Source organism: Sturnus vulgaris, unplaced genomic scaffold (genome assembly GCF_052056855.1).
Source record: "Sturnus vulgaris isolate bStuVul1 unplaced genomic scaffold, bStuVul1.hap1 Scaffold_198, whole genome shotgun sequence".
NCBI classification, from domain to species: Eukaryota; Metazoa; Chordata; class Aves; order Passeriformes; family Sturnidae; genus Sturnus; species Sturnus vulgaris.
The window spans coordinates 769,685-788,685 of NW_028276185.1; the positions used below are offsets into that span (position 1 = coordinate 769,685).

The 19,001-nt window shown below is 56.2% G+C and overlaps 1 protein-coding gene across 1 annotated transcript in view; it reads left to right on the plus strand.

The window, feature by feature from the left end:
• LOC148217871 (uncharacterized) overlaps window positions 1–19,001 on the plus strand; it is a 218,515-nt gene that overhangs the window by 117,098 nt on the left and 82,416 nt on the right. Inside the window, 2 exon segments of the mRNA XM_088158321.1 lie at window positions 1,633–2,204; window positions 9,020–9,027. Coding sequence (XP_088014447.1) covers window positions 1,633–2,204; window positions 9,020–9,027 — 580 coding nt within the window.

Sequence of the window (19,001 nt, forward strand, 5' to 3'; positions counted from 1 at the left end):
GGGCCGGGGGCCACTGCCGGGCCTGCAATTGCCGGGGGGTGCTGGGCTCAGGCAGCGCCCGGCGCTGAGCCCCGGCTGCCCCACAGCCCCGGCCCGGCCCCGCAGCTCCCCACAGGCCCCCAGCCCGTGCTCCCGGTGCCGCCCCTCTGCGCCCGCTCCTGCCGCTGCCCAGCACAGAGAAACCCCCTGCAATCCTGACCTCCCTGTGTGCCTGTCCTGGCAACCGGGGATACAAAGGATCTGCAGCAGCTGGCAACTTCTGAGGATGAGTCTGCTGAAAAACATCCCCATCCTCAGTATTTTTCTCTACCCCCTCTTTACCATCCTTCATTTTTTTTCCCAGATAGATTGCTCCTGCTGCATCTTGCCTGAACCATATTCCTGCATACTCCTCTTCACCCAATGCCTTCCCAGAAAACCAACAGCATCCATCCCTTTTTGTATCAATCTCTTCTGGACTTGCCTGATTGCCCCCATGAGTGTCCCTGTCCTTGATTACCTCTGGGAGAATGGGCAAACTTCCTCAACATGCTTCCAAGGGCCCCTTCAGAGATATTTTGGGATCATCATCCCTTTTTCCGGGATCCCTTCCTGGCTTTCCCTTTCTCCCCTGCATGGGTGTCCTGCCATGTTTAGTCCCCGAAGATGCCACTGTAGTCCCTGCTGAGATTTTCAGTGCTCTCTGGCTGCCGACTCTTCCCAGCCCCCCTGATCTGTCACTCGTCTGTCTCCTGGCCCCAGCGCCCCCCGGCAGGGGAATTTGGAGAGGTGGGAGGCGGGGAGCGCCAAGGCCGGGCCCCCCCGCGCTGTGGTGGCGGCAGCGGCTGCAGTGGGGAGCGAGTGCGGGCGGGAGCGGCCGAGAGCCCAGCGCTGCCCCAGCCCGAGCTGCCCCAGCTCCATCGCTGCCCCTGCGCTGGGATGCTGTGGGTTTGGGGGGAAGAGGGAGCCGGCAGTGGGTGCTGGGACTGGGGGCAGCAGGAGAAGGGAAGGAGAAGCAGGGATGAAGAACAAAATGGTCAAAGGATGCACGAGGGAGGAGAAGGTGGGATTGTGCAGGAGGTCGAAGAAGAATAGGAGGGAGAGGAATGTGAGGAAGAGCAGGTTCACAGGAGGAGAAGGAGAAGTTGAAACGGGAAGCAGCACAAGATTCCAAACCTCCCTCTATCTACAGCGTCCCTCCAGTCCCAGGGCGTTGGTCCCCCCCCAACATTTAGCAGGTGACCGGAGAGGAGGATCCACGATTTTCAGAGGGGTGAACTTTGGTGTTTCTGAGCTTTTTTGGCCTAAATGTTGATTCTTTGTTTTTTTTGCTGGGCCTGAATCCTTATATTTTGCAGTGAGTTTTGGCTGAGTCTTGATGTTTGGAGAGTTTTTGATCTTTGTCATGATGTTTGGAGATTTTGTGCTGAATCTTGATGTTTTGGAGGTTCTTACAGACACAAGATGCACAGTGACTTCGTGATTTGCACTTTGGCAAGGAGGAACTCCCAGTCCTAGGAGCTGTTTTCTCTTGTTCTCTCCCCAAACCAGGATTTTTCATTCCCAAGGCATTGGCAGATGGAGGACGAGGAAAAGCCCCGGAGATCCCTCTCGAGGAGGGGCTGCACACCCAGCCCAGGGAGCTGTGAGGAGGAAAGACCCTCCCTGAGCCGGGAAGGCGGCCGGAGATCCAGGCAGAGCTCAGAGCTGGTGGAGAAGCCTCCTGGAGGGGAGAAGCCCCACAAGTGCTTGGAATGTGGGAAGGGTTTCAAGTGGAGCTCCCACCTGATCCGGCACCAGAGGATCCACACTGGGGAACGGCCCTATGAGTGTGGGAAATGCAGGACGAGCTTCAGGACTATTTCTCATCTGATGCAGCACCAGGTGATCCATGCAGGGGAACGGCCCTACACCTGCTTGGAATGTGGGAAGAACTTTGGGTGGAGTTCCAGTCTGAGAAAACACCAGCGCATCCACACCGGGGAGAGGCCCTACGAGTGTCCAAAGTGTGGGAAGAGGTTTCACACCAGCTCAAATCTCCTTCTACATGAGCGGATTCACACAGAGGAGAGGCCCTTCCGCTGCCCCGACTGCGGGAAGGGATTCAGACGCAACTCCCACCTCATCAGCCACCGGCGCATCCACACTGGGGAGAGGCCCTACGAGTGTCCTGAGTGTGGGAAGAGCTTCTCACAGAGCTCAACCTTGACCCAACACCAACGGAGGCCCCACTAAGGGAAGCCCTGTGAGTGCCCCGAGTGTGGGAAGAGCTTCGTGCTCTGCTCCAGCTCCATCTCCCATGGGAGGATCGGTGTTGGATGATCCCCAGTGACCCCCGTTGGGCAGAGCCCTGGTGATCCGTGGTCCTGGTGATCCGTGTTGGGAAGACACGTGGCTGGGGGGGCTCTGCATCATCCTGTCTCCCTGTGGGCACCTGGATGAATGCTGGGGCAGGAACGTCCATTGGGACCCAAACTGACATTGGGAACTCCTTAGGGAGAGTGGATTTGTTGACTTTCAACCCCAGAAAATCTTCTGTGTTCAATCCTATCTTCTGGTGGTGCCCTGCTGGGCAGGGTGGAGGAAGAACCCCCGGCCCGTGGCTGGAATTGAGTGCAGCGGGCGCCGGAGAACAGCCATGAAACCAGAAACTCATCAGGGCTCCTCTGACTAAACCCTACAGTCCTCACCCAGCCCCCAGCGTGGCCTTGAAAGACTCTTTATCCTAAATAACTCCGACTGCCCCACCTGATAAGAATCACAAAACCCTCTGCTGCCTGGGCAAGGTATTAACTCTTTCAATGCCCAGAATAAAACTTTACAGATACTTTATTCTCGCTCCTAAATTGAAAAAAACAACAACAACAACAAAGACAAAATAGTAATACACACAGAAACAATATAAAACCACCAAAATAAAACAAAAAGAAAAGTCAAATCCTAAATAAAGAAAGGAGAAAAGTCATGAACTAAAATTTCTCGTTTTTTAAACTATGGACAAAATACTTTTGTTTCCCTATAACACATACAAATATTATGAAGTGAATATGACTGTTTGTTGGAGGTTGGGTGTTCCCCTTTTTCTCTCTGTGGAATTTTCCCCATTGTTATGCTAAGAAGCTGTGGCTACCCCGTGGCTCAGACACTGGTTTTCCCTCGAGGGGAGGGGGAGGGAAGAGGGGGAAACACCGCGATGTGCAGGCAGCAGGTAAAGGAGAGGTTTGGGAGTCGCTCTCTCTCTCGCTCGTGGAGTCGGAGGAAAGACGCCGGTGCTGCTGCCGCCACCCCCTCGCCATCCCAGCGCCGGGAGCCGCGTTCTCTGCTGTGGGACACCGCACTGCTCCCTTTCCCGCTTTCGGTCTCCCAGCTCCGGACACCCTGCTGGGCACCGTGACCGACACCGTGAGCAGAGAAGTCTCTGCCCATCCCTCTCCCACCCGGGACGAGGCCGCAGCCATTGCCCCGGTCCTCCCGCAGCTGCGGGGGCGGGACCTGCCCACAGCCCCGGTAACTGCAGGGCAAGGAGAGGGTGTCTGCGGCCAAAAAAGGACTAGAACTGAGTTATTGTTCTGCTGGCTGTTAATTTCATAGCTGTTGTTTTTGTTTGTCTTGTTAGATATATTAGTAAAGAACTGCTATTCCTACCCCCCATATCTTTGCCTGAGAGCCCCTTGATTTCAAAATTATAGTAAAGTGAAGGGAGGGGGGTTTATACTCTCCATTTCAAAGAGAGGCTGCTGTCTCTTTTGGCAAATACCTGTCTTCCAAACCAAGACAGATTTGGGCCTGAGGGCATTGAGAGGAGGGTGAAAAAGGAATAACAGCTCTCTTGAGTTACCTAAGTTTTGTGGTAGGTGGACACCACGCTGTCCAGCTTACCCTGGTTTGGGCTCCATGTGGTCACTGCTATATCTCTCCCATTTGCAAGCCCTTTTTTGAACATGGGTGTTATCACTGAGGTTATTGTGGCTATTATCCAGTTCATTCTGTGGGTTGATCAGCAGAGAAATTAATGGATTTTTAACTTCCTCTGGAAGACAATCACATGGATTCAGAGCTATTGCACTCTAAGTGTGTAGTTTTGGGGTTTACTTCAATAATGGTACTTACTGTGAAGAAGTGTCAGCAGGGAAAATGTATTCCCAACCCATCACCCACTTTTTAAAGTCCTCTCCACCAGATTTGAAGGAGTTGAGATCCACTCTAAATGCTCATGATATCATACAGTGGTTGGTGTTGCTGATATGCCTGTTCTATTTAGCAGTCAGAGATCAGGGGAGATTGGCTTGGATAACAACCCTGATACCTACCCCAGGAAATCGAGCTGCTGCCCCAGAGCCTGACCCTGCCCCACAGCCCACTTCAGAAATGAAACACCCAGAGTAGGTAGGGGAAGGAGATGAGCCAGATTCTGAAGGAGTACCTTTCGCCAGCTGGTGAGAAACCCTCCCCCTGCCTTAAAGAGGGAGACTCTGATGGTGCAGCAGTGGAACCCACAGACATTACATCTGTCCAGGTTCCAAATGTACCACAAGGGCAGTCACAGCCAGCAGCAGTCACCCCTGTGGAAACAAAGAAGTCTAAGATGGAAACAAAGCACCTAGAAAATAAGGATAAGAAAGGAGGGCCCTCACAACCAGCAGGGGAGCCAGAGGTTGAGATCATCACCAAGTCCCTGTCATAGAAAAGTCTCCATACTCTGCAAAAAGACATTGAGTGATGAGGCCGTGAGGCTTTTACCACCTGGTTACTGCAGGTGTGAGACCTTATGGGTACAGGTGTGCAACTGGATGGTCCTGAGGCAAGGAATTTGGGACCCTTGACCCAGGACTCAGGTGTGGACCAGGTATTTGTAAGGGAGCCAGGCCTCCTTTCCTTCTGGGAGTGGCTTTTAATGAATGTGAGAGAGAGGTTTGTCCACAGAGAGAGAATGCAGGAGCACCACCATAGAATGTGCTGGAAGACCCTTGAGGAAGGGATCCAAGAGCTGAGAGAAGTGGCAGTGCTGGAGGTGCTCTTTGGGAGGGATGGAAAGCATGACAATGACCCTGACAAGGTCAGGTGCACAGGGCAGATGTTGTGGAATCTGACAGACCTGGGCCCATCTCAATACACCACCTTCATTGCAACAATTAATGCTGATAATAACAGAGACAGTGGGTTCTGTTGCCAACAAGCAACAAGCTTAGAAATTTTGAGAGTATGATCAAGGCCCAATGCAGGCTCATGTGTCTGCTGTAATTGTGAGCCTCCAAGAGGAGATGAGGGAGATGAGGGAGGAGGTGAGGAAGAACAGTTCCCAAGCAGCACCAGTGCGAGTCACAGACCCCAAAGTTAGAGTACACTCTGAGTATTTTATTGATAACTTACATCTTGCACTTCATGACATTAAACTGTGTTAATCAGACTCTGTCATATCACGAGTTCCTGGAACACATTTTCAAGCCCTTCCAGCTGTAGCCCAAGGGAAGCTTTTTCTGTCTTGCATCACAAAATGGCAGGTGTTTTGCCTTTTAAAAAGGACTTGTTACTTGCATTAACATCCAAGGGGTTGCTTTCAAAGACAGACAAAAACCCCATGAACAAACAGAAACCAACCAAACAACATATTAAAAACAAGTACTTTATTTCTAGCTCTTGATTATAATATTTTCCAAGCTGGCCTTCTCTTCCACTGCAGTGTTTTTCTTTGGACAGAAAAACACCTTTGCCAGAGGATGTGACTTAACAAGGCAAACAGAACTTACACACAATGGATATATTAAAGCTAAACATGCAGAGTCCTATTTCACAATCATCACCATTTATTTTCTGTTTATTTTGTTTTCAGAAGGGTGGGAACTGTATCTCAGATCCCCTGGCTAGTTTGGTGCCATAGCCACTGATTAACTGTCCTTTCTAATTATCTGTCCTTTCTGTAGTTCCTCTGCCCATTTGTTGCTCTTTGATCGTTCTCTCCTTCACCTGATTTTTATATTTTTCTGGATTTGTGGGGGTTTTTCTATGGGTTTTGATTTTTTCTTGGTGGTTGTTTTGTTTGCCTGTTTTGTTGGGTCACAGTTTTGGTTTTGTTATTTGGTTGGAGTTTTTTCCAGTTACCAGTAGGAATCAGCCTGTGATTTGGATTGTAAAGATTTGAAGACAGGTGTTGCACATAAAGGTTGTTTTTGTTTTTAAAGTCATCTCACACACAGCTCTGCAAGCCCCTGTGACTTTGAGGACTGTGGGCTCTCAGACAGCAAATTGTGCATGAATAGGAAACTTGTAGTTCCTATCTGCATTACACACAGCAAAATGTAAAGTGTTTGGAATGGAATCAATTCTAACCTTTTTTTTTTTTTCTGCCATGCCATAAATTGTGTCAGATTCATCAATGAACTCGGTTCTTCCAGGATGGAGTGTGCAAGGATAATCCCTTAGCTCCTGTGTGGAGCTGGTGTGCACCAGGCCAGACACAGCACTGTCACCCATAGCCAGCCTCTGTCTGCACAGAGAGCAGGGAGCTGCAGCTCTGAGGAACTCAGGGCTTAGTGAGCAAACACACCAAACCCCTCATTTAGATCAGTTACTTTACTGGACTATTTGTTGCTATGTATTTAGTATATATTTATTTATAGTATATGCTGCTGGTATATTTTTATATCCCCACCCAAAGCTGAAAAAAAAGAACCCTGTCAGTTTGCTTTAGCTGTGAAGTCAAGAGACTCATTTCAACAGGTTCCAGCTTTGCTCCTTGTTTGAATTCAAAGCAAGCAAAAACCTCTTCTGTTGGTCACATCAAACCAGCATAAGTCTGTGAAAGACAGAAGAGTGTAAAAATTAGTTCATTTTCTAGTACTTACAGTCTTCTAATTCAGCCATGGGATAATTATGCCATAATTCACTAGATCAAATAACTGGAAAAGCAATAGAAAAGAAATTTTTTAAAGCTAGGTTTAAAAAAAGTGGATTAATTTCATAAACAAAATCATGTAGTAAAAATACAGTAATTTAAACTTCTCAAAGCCCTTTGATAATGGAGCCCTGCACCCCAGTCATGTGCAGTGCAGCCTCAGCTGTCCCTTTGAGCCCAGAGCTGCCAAGGATCAGGGCTGGGATGAGCCTTCACCCAAAAGTGAATCCAAAATCAGTCCAGAACAGGGCTCACACACAGAGCAAAGTCTCAAGACCAAAGCCAAACCTCCATCGGGTTGGATTTGTTTAAACACTGAATTGTAGAAAATTTGCTCATCCTGTAACATCATTATTACCATGAAACTTTACATGAGCTGCTAAATAACCACATTCCCATCCTGAAATGCATTCCCAAATATTGTTGTGCACTTGCTCTGCCTCTGCCACTGCTCCTGGGGCTGCTCTTGGCCACGCAGCCTCAGTGGGAGCCAGCACTGGCTGCAGCCCCAGCGGGCTCCCCAGGACAAGGCCCAGCAATTAAGAGGCCAATTAAAGCACTGGGCAGCAGCAGAACCCTTATCAGAGTTATTGGGACAACAGGGACTTGCCACAGCTCCACAGCAGCATGACCATGAGCCAGGCTACCAATGCAATGAGCAGAGTTTTAATAAAACTGCAGAGAAAAATCAGCAACTTACCGTCCTATCTGATAGAGCTTCCGAATGCCAAAATAGCAGCAGAGCAGGACAAGTGGCACAGTGAACATTGTCACTACTGTGCCGATCATGCAGGTCCTGCGCACATCCTGGGGGCAGACAATTCTTGGAAGGCGCGCTGGATCCTGAGCATCTATTCCTGTTTCAGGGATAACATCTGTGGGAGCAATGGGGAGCGTGAGCCCGTGCTGGGCTCCACTGCTGAGCTGGCAGCTCGCTGCATACGGCCAGGACGTTCTCTGTTTGCCCCAGAGCTGGGGCCTGCAGGCACCTTGGCACCCCTTGGCACAGGCTGTGCCACCCAACAAAGCCCAGGAGGCCGGGAGGAGAGCCCGGGGCCAGCGCAGCTGCTTGGGCAGTCGCTGCTTCCAGGGAGCCGCGCCCAACCCATCCCTGAGCAGCCACTGCCAGCCCCGACCCTCCCAGCCCCGTGACAGCTCCCCCAGCCCAAGGGGACAGAGCCAGGCCCTGTCAGGACACACTGGAGCCCTGCTCTCCCCCTCTGCCCTTTCCCCACCATGGTCACCCCTTGCAGCCCCTCCCAGGTTTTGGGCGGTGTCTCCCACGGAGGGATCCCAGCAGGATTGCTCAGCCTGGCTGAGCCTGGCACAGCAATCACCTTCTGTGGCTCTGCCTGGCATCTCCTCCCTTTGTGTACCAGGGGCTGGCACGGAGCCATTGCTTCCTCCAGGAAGCGCTGCCTTCACCAAGGCCTTTTGGTCCACCTCTGGAGAAGGGAAGAGGCGCAGCTGGATCAGATGGAACCATTCCCCATTGGGGAGGGGGCATCTTCAGTAAGTAATATTTGTCCTAGACATGGATAAGGATCAGGAAAAAGCCGAGGCTCTTGGGGTTGCCACGGGGCCCTCTCTCCTCCGAACAGCCACCCCTCCTGATCTAGCCTGAGGCCAGGAAATTTCAGGGATCTCAGGGTGTGCATGGCCTGTGGGACACTTTGGGATCCCTGTCAGATGATGCCAAAAGCCTTCCTGCAGAGGCTCGGGAGAAGCTGCAGCCAGGCCAGGCTGGGAAACAGCCCTGCAGGCTGTGACAGCAGCAGTGGGACAGCGAGGCTGCCATGGATCCCTTCCCGCTGTGCCGGGCACGGCGTGTCCAGATGTGCAGAGAAAGCCCCCGGCTGCTGAGTGTCAGGAGAAGGCTGAGGGAAATGCACCCACCACGGCGTCTCTGCAGATCACTCAGCATCTGGTCCAGCATTTTGGCTGCCTCGAGGGATTTCTTGTTTCCTGTTTCTTGGGCCTTGCCTGTTGGTGGATCTTAGAGCAAAGTAATTCCACTTCATGTGGATGGATTCCACAAAAGCAGTGCTCAGCTTGTGGGGTCAGCAGGTACACACTACTCACTCCTGCTATGGGAATTGGATTTGGACACAGCATCCAGCCCTGGAGCTTGAAAAGTGCTCCCTGCAGACACACCTGTAACTCAACAGCCACACAAGCTTCTGTCACCTGGTTTCTGCCAGGTTGTCAATGATTGTGCTGTGAGGGGAAGTTAAGAACTTACCTGCAGAAGCTCCCAAGAGTTCCAAATCATCTTCCACCCAACTTCCTTGAGAAGCCTTCCCAGGAACCTCACCTAGAAGGGAGCACAGATCAGAAGCATTTCCATGGTGTGCTGGGATCCCCTTCTGCCTTAGGGAACTGGGCAGTGCAAGGAAGGGAAATGCACCCACCACGGCGTCTCTCCAGATCGCTTAGCATCTGGTCCAGATGTTTGGCTGCCTCGAGAGATTTCTTGTCTCCTGTGTCGTGGCTCTTGGCTTTTGGAAGACCTTAGATCAAAACAGTTGCACTTCAAGTGTATGCATAGGGTGAGGCTGTGGGAACCAGATGTGAATGGACATGGCCAAAGCTGCAGAGGGGCCTGGGGGGCTCTATGGTAGCTCTGGTCACTCTGCACACTCTCTCCATGCCCTGTTCAACATCCCTGGAGGGGAAACTAGGCCAGCCCAGGGCCCGTGTGGGCTCTCTGCCTCCCACTGAGGAAAACCTCCCTAAAGCCCTATGGAAAACCATCCCCAACACTCCCTGGGGAGAAGGGAGCGCTGTCCCGGGAAAGGGGAGCCAGGCCCCCAGCTCACCTGCTCCCTGTGCTCTCCACGGAGCTGCCTGGGCAGCCCTGGCAGGCAGGGCCAGTGCCAGGAGGAGCAGGAGGAAGAGGCGCAGAGCAAGGGCCATGGTGCCTTGCCCTGTGCCAGTCCCGCAGCTCTTGCTGCCCCCGCTGTCCTGACACCGCTGTCCCAATGTCAGCACCACTGCCGCCGCCACCGCTGCTGCCGCAGCAGTTGTGCTCAAGGCCTGACTGCTCGGTGCCTGTGGTGCTGTGCAACCACGGGGCTCTGGCACCTCTGGGACCTCAGAGCATGCAGTGACCTCACGGCCAGGGTGGAATTTTGTGAGGAGTGGGATCTATGTTTTGTGGGAGGGAGCTCATCCTGCCCAGCAGCTCTGTCCAAGGGCTGTGACACAGTCCCAGCCCAGCTGATCTCACAGCCTGGGGGATGAAGGGATGGAGAGCAGCTCTGCTGGGAAGGGCTTGCAGGTACTGCTAGATGAGAGGCTGGACATGAGCCAGCAATGACACATCCAAAGGAGTGAATGTTGAAGGAGGTGATTGCACCCCTCTGGTCTGATGAGACCCCACCTGGAGTACTGCATCCAGCTCTGGGTCCCAACACAGGAAGGAATGGTCCTGTTGGAGCTAGTCCAGAGGAGGGACAAAATGATCTGAGGGCTGGAGCCTCTCTGCTTTGGAAACAGGCTGGGAAGCTGGGGTTGTTCATGCTGGAAGAGAGAAGGCTCCAGGGAGACCTGATTGCTGCCTTTCAGTACCTTAAGGGGGCTTGTAAAAAAGATGGGACAGAATTTTTAGTGGGGTCTGCCTTCTCCGGGCAGGCCTTGGCAGCACCGCAGCCCTTCATGGCCTCCCACTGTCCCGTGCCCTCCACGCCTCCCCAGGCCTGCCTGGCTGCTGAAGGAGCTCCAGAGGAGCCGCATCAAGAGGCACCTCAGAGCCCTCAGCAATCCAGCCAGCAACACACGGGCAGGACACAGATGGCGCTTCCAGGCTGGCAGAGGGGTGCTGCCCATCTCCAGGGACCGGTCTCTCAGGGATCCCCGCCGCAGCTCCGGCCTCTGCCCGCCCGCTCTGTCAGAAGCCTTAAGGCTTCCACAGAACCACCAAAGCCCAAGGGCCTTTTGGCCACTTTCCCTTCCACACCGCACGCTTGGCCAACTTGGCGAGCACAAGCACCCTTTTTGCCCTCTTCCCCATTGGCCTGAAGACTCTGGGCACCAAAAGAAAGCTCCTGGACCTCTGTGTATGACAACAGCAATTTACTAATCCTAGGGTGGGGTGAAACAAAGTGCTTGCAGAGCAGAGGTGTTCCCTGCAGGCTCAGGTGGCCCCAGCAGACGCAGCCTCCCAGATCAGTTCTCCACAGTGCTCACACAGGACAACCAGCCCCTGCGACACAGGGAAGGCCGTGACTTCCGGAGGCGGCGGAATCCATCTCGCATCTGCTGGAGTCGGGAGGAGGGAATGCTCTGTACAACTCTGTTGATGTACAGAGTCTGAAGAGCCAGGCATGAAATGGCAGGGCTGGTGTCATCTGTCATGTCCTGAAGGGCTGGAAGAGAGAGGAACAGAGCCACAGTCAGAGCCTGCATCTGCAGGGACCTGGGGAGACCCTCCTGCCCCATCCCTCCCACACGGCAGCTCTTGCCATGGCCTGGAGGAAGCAGGAGACAGCGAGGATCAGCTGGAAGGCGCTGGCCACGAATGTCCCTCCCGCAGGCCCCTGGAAGGTCTCTGTGCTCTGCCCACGCCGCCCCTCGTGCGCGCAGGGAGCAGAGCCCTCCCAGCCGGGGCAGGGAACGCAGCTGTCAGCGCCAGCCCCCGCTGACAGCCCGCTGGCCTCACTCACCCCTGCACATGAGCTGCAACTCTCGCTGCTGCTCTCTCAGGAACCGCCCGGCCATCCCTGCCAACACAGAGCCTGTCACGGCCCCAGCCGCACAGCTGCCCCGCAGCGGCGCTGCCAGCCCTGCGGCCACAACAGCGCCTTCCCCTGCAGGGCTCAGGCCCGGCCCTCGCCGCATCCTGACGCCCAAGGACACGGCTGCGAGAGGGCGGCAGCGGCGCCGAGGGCAGGCGGGGCTCCAGAGCCCCGGCCCGGATGGCGCTGCCGGGGCAGCAGGCGGGGCTGGGGCCGAGCTGCGGCGGGGCGGGGAGGGAGCCGGGCTTGTGGCTCACCAAGAAACCTGACGGCCGCCTCTCGCAGGGGCTCCTGTGGGCTCCGCAGGTACGGCAGCGCCTGGCGCAGCAGCTCGGCCGCTCGGCTCCTGTCCTGTGCCAGCTGGAGAGAGCGGCAGGGCACGGAGGGAAGGGTTGGCGCGGGCTCTGTCCCTTGGCCCCGGCCTGCCCTGCCCGCACAGCCCTGAGCGGGGCAGAGGGCCCGGCAAGGCGCGGGCTTGATGGAGCTCGGGGCTCCATCAGCTCCGGCCCTGGGGCCAGAGGAGCCTGGAGAAGAGCCCGCGTGGGCAGCCCAGGGAAGGGAGCAGCGTTCTTACCAAGCACTCGCCAAACCTCCACATCTGATCCGCCATCAGCAGGTGCTCAAGATCTCTCCTCTTCAGGAAGCTTAGTGCTGAAAGCAGCGTTTCACAAGAGGCCTGCAGAGCAGCAGAGACCCAGAGATGGCACCGCAGCCCAGGGCACAGGACCTGGCTCCCTGTGCCAAGGCCAGGAGGAGGCTGGAGCCCATGAGGTGCCCGGGTGCAGGGAGACAGCTGAGCCCCCTGCCAGGAGGACAGCAGCGTCCAGGAGTCCTCACCTCTGCCACACGCATGTTCTCATCGTGGCAGTTGAAGAAGAGTGGCAGCAGGCTCTTGCTCACAAGCATCTTGAGGGGCTTTTTACCCTTGGCCGCTACCAACCTCATCACCTCTTGGAAGAGGCGAATGGAGAGCAGCTGCACATGGCGGTTGTCCTGTTGGAAAGGAAACAAAAGCCCTCCTCATCAGCTGCTCCAGGCCCCTCTGTGCACAGGCCCAAAAATCCACGGGGCCCCACACTTGGGGACAGCACCCAGTGGCCGTGGCTGGGGGCACAGAGCCTTACGTTGTCCAGCAGTGGCCAGAGCACGCCAGCCAGCCGCAGGGCGATGGGGCTGGGTATTGCGAGGTGTCTGTGCGAGAGCAGAAAGCTGAGCACCGTGACGGTCATCTCAACGATGTCTTCATCTGCATCCCGCAACAGGTCCGCAAGGCTTTCTGTCAGGCTGTACATTCTAATGCTCTGCATGGAAGACAAGGCAGGGCAAGCCCACGCTGCTGCTGCTGCTGCTGCTGCTGCTGCTGCTGCTGCTGCCGTGGAGCCCAGGGGCCGAAGGCCTGTCCTGAAGCACTCGGGCAGCTGAACAGCAACGCAGGAGAGCTGGGAGCAGCTGCCACAGCTCCCAAAGCCCAACCAAGCCCAAGGGGCTGCTTTCCCCAGCCCCACGCTGCCAGCACAGCTTCAGCCGCTGCTGTCTTCTCACCATCGAGGGGTCCTTGCTGAGCTGCACGAGGCCTCTGAGCACCAGGCGACGCATCTCCCTGGACGTGCTCTGCAGGCGCCTTGCCATGATCTCCAAGAGGCTGTCACCCCATTCTTTGATGTCCAGGAGGTCCAGGACCTGAAAGGCACAAAGCAGTGACTGGGGTGCCCAGCTGGCAGGAGCTCAGAACTGCACAGGGCTGAGCCAAGGCAGCAGCACAGGGCACGGGCACCGTCCCAGGCAGCTGCGGCTGTGAGAGGGCAGAGAGGTGGGAGGCAGCTCAGCTGTGCTGCCCATGGGGCTCACCTCCACAAGGAACGCCATGGCAGGCAGCTGCCAGTCTGAAATGTCTTGGCTGAGGAGCTCCAAGAGGCAGGAGATGAAGCTGCAACACCAGATCATGGAGACACAGCGCATCTCCCTGGTGGGGGGGAAAAGGCATCATTGCCCCTGAGTCCGGTAGGCAGAGCTCTCCCAGGAGTGACCCACGGAGCTCTGGTCTTTTCCCAAGCACCCCATGGGCGCTTTGGGAGGCGGCTGTTCCCGGGCACCCTCCTGTGCCAGCCTTTTCCAGTCTGCTCGTCCGTCTCTTTGTGACAAAGCCCTCTCACCCATGCCCATGGGAACTGTGTGGGGCACCCTGGGCACAAGTGCCGGGGGCAGCAGGGAGAAGGGGGTCTCACCTGGCCAGGAGTCCCACTGCATAGTGGTGGGTGTCAGTACAGAGCAGCGTGTCCCAGCCAGCCTTGCCTTCCATGGCTACCACAACACGCTCACACTGCACTCGGCAGAGCAGGACCTTCAGGGTCTGCACCGCAAACCTGTGTGCAGAGCAAAGCCCAGGTGATGCTGGCAGCCCTGGCTCCTGCCTTGGAAGGGATGGGGAGACTGGGAGGACTGGGATGGAGCACCTTTGGGGGTTGGTGGCAAGGCCCAGTTGCTCCTGGCACCCCTTCCAGAAGGTATCAACCTCCTCTGGCGTATCCAGTGCGCTGATGTAAACTTGGAAGAGCAGACACAGAAAGAGACGGGGAAAATACTCCAACACTATAGGTGGGCACCAGGTCAGGTTGAAGACACTCCACAGGGTCACGGTTGCCTGCAAAAAATGAACCACCCAGAGACAACACTCAGTGCCCAGACATCCGTGTGGCAGGGCCCGAGCATGCCAGGGAGAGGCCGGGGGAGACACCTCGGGGGCGCCCAGCCTGGTGCCCCTGAACCTTGCCCCTAAGGCAGGTTTCAGCCCAGTGCCTGAGGCAGAGAGATGCAGCTGGGGGGAGGACAGAGAGCTAGCTGCTGGAGAGGTGGCCTAGGGACAAGCCAAGGTCAGTTGCAGGAACTCACAGCCAGGGCAAAGACTCCTGTGCTGTCGCCATCGGAGGTGTACACACTGTCCACTGGCCAGGCGTTCAGCACATTGAGGAGTATCTGCAGCGCCGGCTCCGCAGTCCCAGTGGAGGACATGATCACTCCCCACATGGCCGTAGCAGCTCTGTGGGGTCAGAGCTCTGTGTCAGGGGGGTCTGGGCCACAGCACTGTGGCCTGGGCTGCTGCAGGGGCCCGCGCTGGCCGTCAGCCCTGCCTCTGCCCACCGGCCCTCGCTGGCAGCACCCAGCCAGCCCACGGGGGTGCAGGCATCTTGAGGGGCAGGGAGGGAGCGTGGCAGCACGCTCAGGGGCTGACATGGCAGCACTGGCAAACGGAGGAGCCAGAGGCTCCTGGAACTGTCCCCCTGTCTGGCAGTCACCAGGGACAGGCTCTACAGGGTAATGGGCCAGGGAACCCTAAACCCTCAAGGCAGGTGGGGCTGCCGTACCTGTCACCCGATGGGGCCCAGCGCAAGAGAGTCATCAGCACATCGCAGGGGTATTCCCTGGTCAGCTCCAGAAGGGCCTTGTCCAGCCTGTGCCCAGCAGACTCATTGGCCGTGAGCCACTTGTGGATGTACCTCACCATGGCTGGCACCTGCAGAAGGCCCGGGGAGACTTGGACACCTGCCCGAGCAGCAGGTTCCCCAGCTTCCCCTGAGAAGTGCTGCCCTTCCCACCCTATTGGTCTGGGCCTCAAAGACTGAAGGAACCCAGCAGAGCTGGCTTGAGGCGCCACACAATTCCTGGGGTGATCAAGCCCTGGCCACAGGCTGCTTACTTGCTTTGGATTGGAGACACCCTTCTCCACAAGCAAATCCAGCATGGCAGCCCCGGTCTCAGCAGTGAAGAGGGGAAAGTTTGCCAAGAGCCCAGTGCCCACACCGGTGGTCTCTTCCCGCCAAATGCACATGATGAATTCATAGATCATCTGCAGGAGAAGGGCAGGAAGAGAGGGAGAATCCATGGAGTGCTCCAAGCAGGGTGCTGGGCTGAGCAGTGCCAGCAGGCCCAGCCCAGGTGGAGATGGCTGCAGTACCTGCGCTGTTCTGCGGAAGCGGCCACGGGCAGGGTCCTGCTCTTGTGTCGGGTCCATGGCGGCACCTGGCAAAGAGCGAGTGCAGCCAGGGCTGAGGGGCTGTGGGAGAGGCCGGAGAACACAGGCCAGCCCTGCATTCCCAGGCAGGGACAGCCCTGGGATGCTCCAGGGATGGGGTGTGACTGCCTGAGCTTTCAGCCCCAGCTCCTCTTCTGTCCTATCCATGGGCATGTTGGATGGGATGGGATGGGATGGGATGGGATGGGATGGGATGGGATGGGATGGGATGGGATGGGATGGGATGGGATGGGATGGGATGGGGCTAAGTTGGCTGCAGGCACCAGCCCCTGTGGCCCAGCTCTGCTACTCACCCTCCTGCAGCAGCTGGATCTGCTCCAGCTCTTCAGGCTGCTGTGCTGAGGGAGCTGCAGCCTCCTCCTCCTCCTTCACCCAGGCCAGCTTGGGCACTCTGGGTGGTGTCTGCTCCATGTCACTGTTTTGAGTTGGGACTGCTTGCAGGAGAGATGTCTTGGAAAAGCTCCAGATGAGCAAGTGCTGCACTTGTGCTTTGTGGGCACCTGCAACAGAGAAGCCTTGGGAAGGCTACAGGACACCGTGTCCTGCAGTCTGTCCTCGAGGTCACCTGCAGAGGAAACGCTTTGGAAAAGCTCCGGGTCAGTAGGGAACAAGCTGGCTGTGTGGGGGCTCCTCACAGCACCGCTCTCTCCGTCCTGTCCCGACGAGTGCACCGAGCACTGTGGTGTGGCCGTGTCACCGCCAGCACCTATGTCACGACGTGTCACAAACGGTCACCCTTGTACGCTCTGTCCCTTTCCTATTGCACGGTGACCACGGTGCACTGTGTCACAAAGAGCCCTAGGACACACCTCCACGTGCCCTGGGGACACCCCCCCCCCCCCCCAAAGTGGCCCAGCTTGCAAGGAAGACGTTCCCCCAAGGTTCGAGGACAGCCCAACAGGAATTTTAGGAATGGCTCAAACAACAAGCAGATGCTCCTCTGCTCTGCCTGCTCAGGGCAGCAGAAGGAGCCCCCACGGTTGCCGATGCAGCTGCAGCAGGAAGGGCATCGGGGCCTTCCACAGCAGCTGCCAGGGCCTCTCTGGGACAAGACCCGGTGCTGGGTGGCCGTCACACACACAGGAGTGTGACACAGACACGGGACGTATGGCCCAGGGCACGAATGCTGCTCTGAGTCCTGGGAGCAGTGAAATCAGCAGGTGTGGCAGAGTCCCTGCCAAAGGAGACCTGCCGCCCCCAAGGCCTGCCAATGCTGGTGCCTGTTCCTGCCACAGAGACCTGTGTCCCCTGGGGACTTCTCTGCCAGAGGACAGCCAAAGCCCGCGTGCATTGGTGTGTGTGCTCCTTTCTGCAGGCGGCTGTTGGCAGGAGCACCTGGTGGCAACACTTGGTCTCTCTCAGAAGCTGTTACTCCTTCCTGGAATGATTTTTGAGTGGAAGTGATTATGTGCAGTGTCCACGCATCTCCCCAGCCCATCAGTGCCTCACACACGAGGTGACCACCAAGCCACTCTCCGGCCATCTGACCCGCAGCTGAGCCCTTCCCAGAGTGCCCGCACCCGCAGGGAGCGCAGGGCTGGATTTGGCCGCCAGAGAGTTGGTGACCCTCGTGAGATCCTCGGTGCATTTAGTTCCTACAGGAGTGTGGGCACCGCTGGGAAATGATCTGCATGCCTTGTTAATTGGATGTTCTTCCACCGCTAGCCTGGGGCAGGATCTCTCCCGGTCCTCCTCTCAACTCCCGGGCCTCTCCTCAGCCAATCAGAGAAGGCACCAAAATAATTGAGCCAATCAGAGCGCGCGGCGCTGATGACTCCTCAGGCAGTCCCAGAGCGCCCAGAGCTCCTCACCTGGACTCCACCCGCGCCCCGCCCCCAGCGCCCCCCGCCAGGAGAATTTGGGGAGGGGGGTATCGCGTTTTATCTTCTTTTGTGTTCTTCCAGAGTCGGGATTAAATGCTCGACAGACGGAATTTTGTGTTTGGACTCAGATATTTATTAATTCTTATCTATATTACAGTGGGTTCTACAGCACTTCTAGCTAACAGGCCAAAAATGGACACGTATCTCTCTCTCTCTCTCTACAAGGCCTTTTAAGGGCCAATCTGTCCAATTAAGAACCGACAGCTGAATTCTTTTTACTTTTAACCCAACAACCAATCACCTGTGACCTGCAATGTGGAATTTTCTATCCAATTACAAAAGTACCACCAAGACCTGTGAAGAAGGTGAAAAAGAAAGAAAACTCCACCCTAAAACCTCCATCTTGTTTTATATATATTAATATAATCTAAAACCACAAATTCTAAATTTTCCACCATGGGTCATTACACACTTCTATTCAAACTACACACCAGTGATCCCAGTTCTATCACAATTCTGGAAAGCTTCTTCACATCCTCAGGTCAAAAGCAGTGTTTTCCTGGAGGTCAATGCCTGTCAGCAGAGAAAGCCCAAACCCCTCAGTTTCCAGGGTTCCAACACGGGGGAGGTGTCAGACCCTGCCCGGCGCTGGCCATGGGGCGTGTGGGGCAGCTGGGGCCCTACTGGTGCCACTGGGAGCCCCCCGGGCTGGGGGCGCGGAGCTCTCGGGTGAGCGGGAGGGGCGGGAAATGGTGAGATGGTGGCTCTTCCAGTCCGTCCCAGTCTCTTCCAGTCCATCCCAGTCTCTCCTAGTGCCCCCCAGGCCCTGCCAATATCCTCATAGTCCCTCCCAGTGTCACTAGAGTCCCTCCAAATTCCTCTCAGTCCACAGCCATTCCATTCCAAGTCCATTCCCTGTCCTTTCCAAGTCCTTTGTCAGTCCAATTCCAGACCACCACCCTATCACCCATTGCCCCAATCCGTTCCACTCTCTCTCGATGTTTCCCCATTCTCTCCAGCTTCACTCCCAGTCCCTCTCAGTGCCACACCAGTCCTCTCCCATCTCCCCCCCGCTGATCCCAAAGTGTCCTCACTCTCTCCCAGTGACCCCCAGTGTATCCATCTCACTGTGGCCCTTGAGCTCCCAGCCCGGCCCCGGCTGCCTGCTCTGCTCCTTGATGGATTTCTACCCTGCCAACATCCAGCTGAGCTGGTTCCAGGGCCAGCAGGAGCCCTCGGGACACGTGGTGGCCACCGACCTGTTCCTCAACGGGGACTGGATTTGTACCAGCTCCTGGTGCTGCTGGAAACCCCCCCGGCACGGGGTCAGCTCCAGCTCCAGGTGGAGCACGTCAGCCTGGAGCACCCCCTGAGCCGGCACTGGGGCACGGCCCGGACCCCACAGCAGGGGGTAGTGGGGGAAGTACTGGGGGGCTGGTGGGTGAATTGAGGTGTGCTGGGAGTAACTGTGAGGGAGTTTGAGATAGTCTGGCTTAAACTGGGAGTAAGGCTCGGGGGTCTAGAATGGCTAAGAAGGAGTC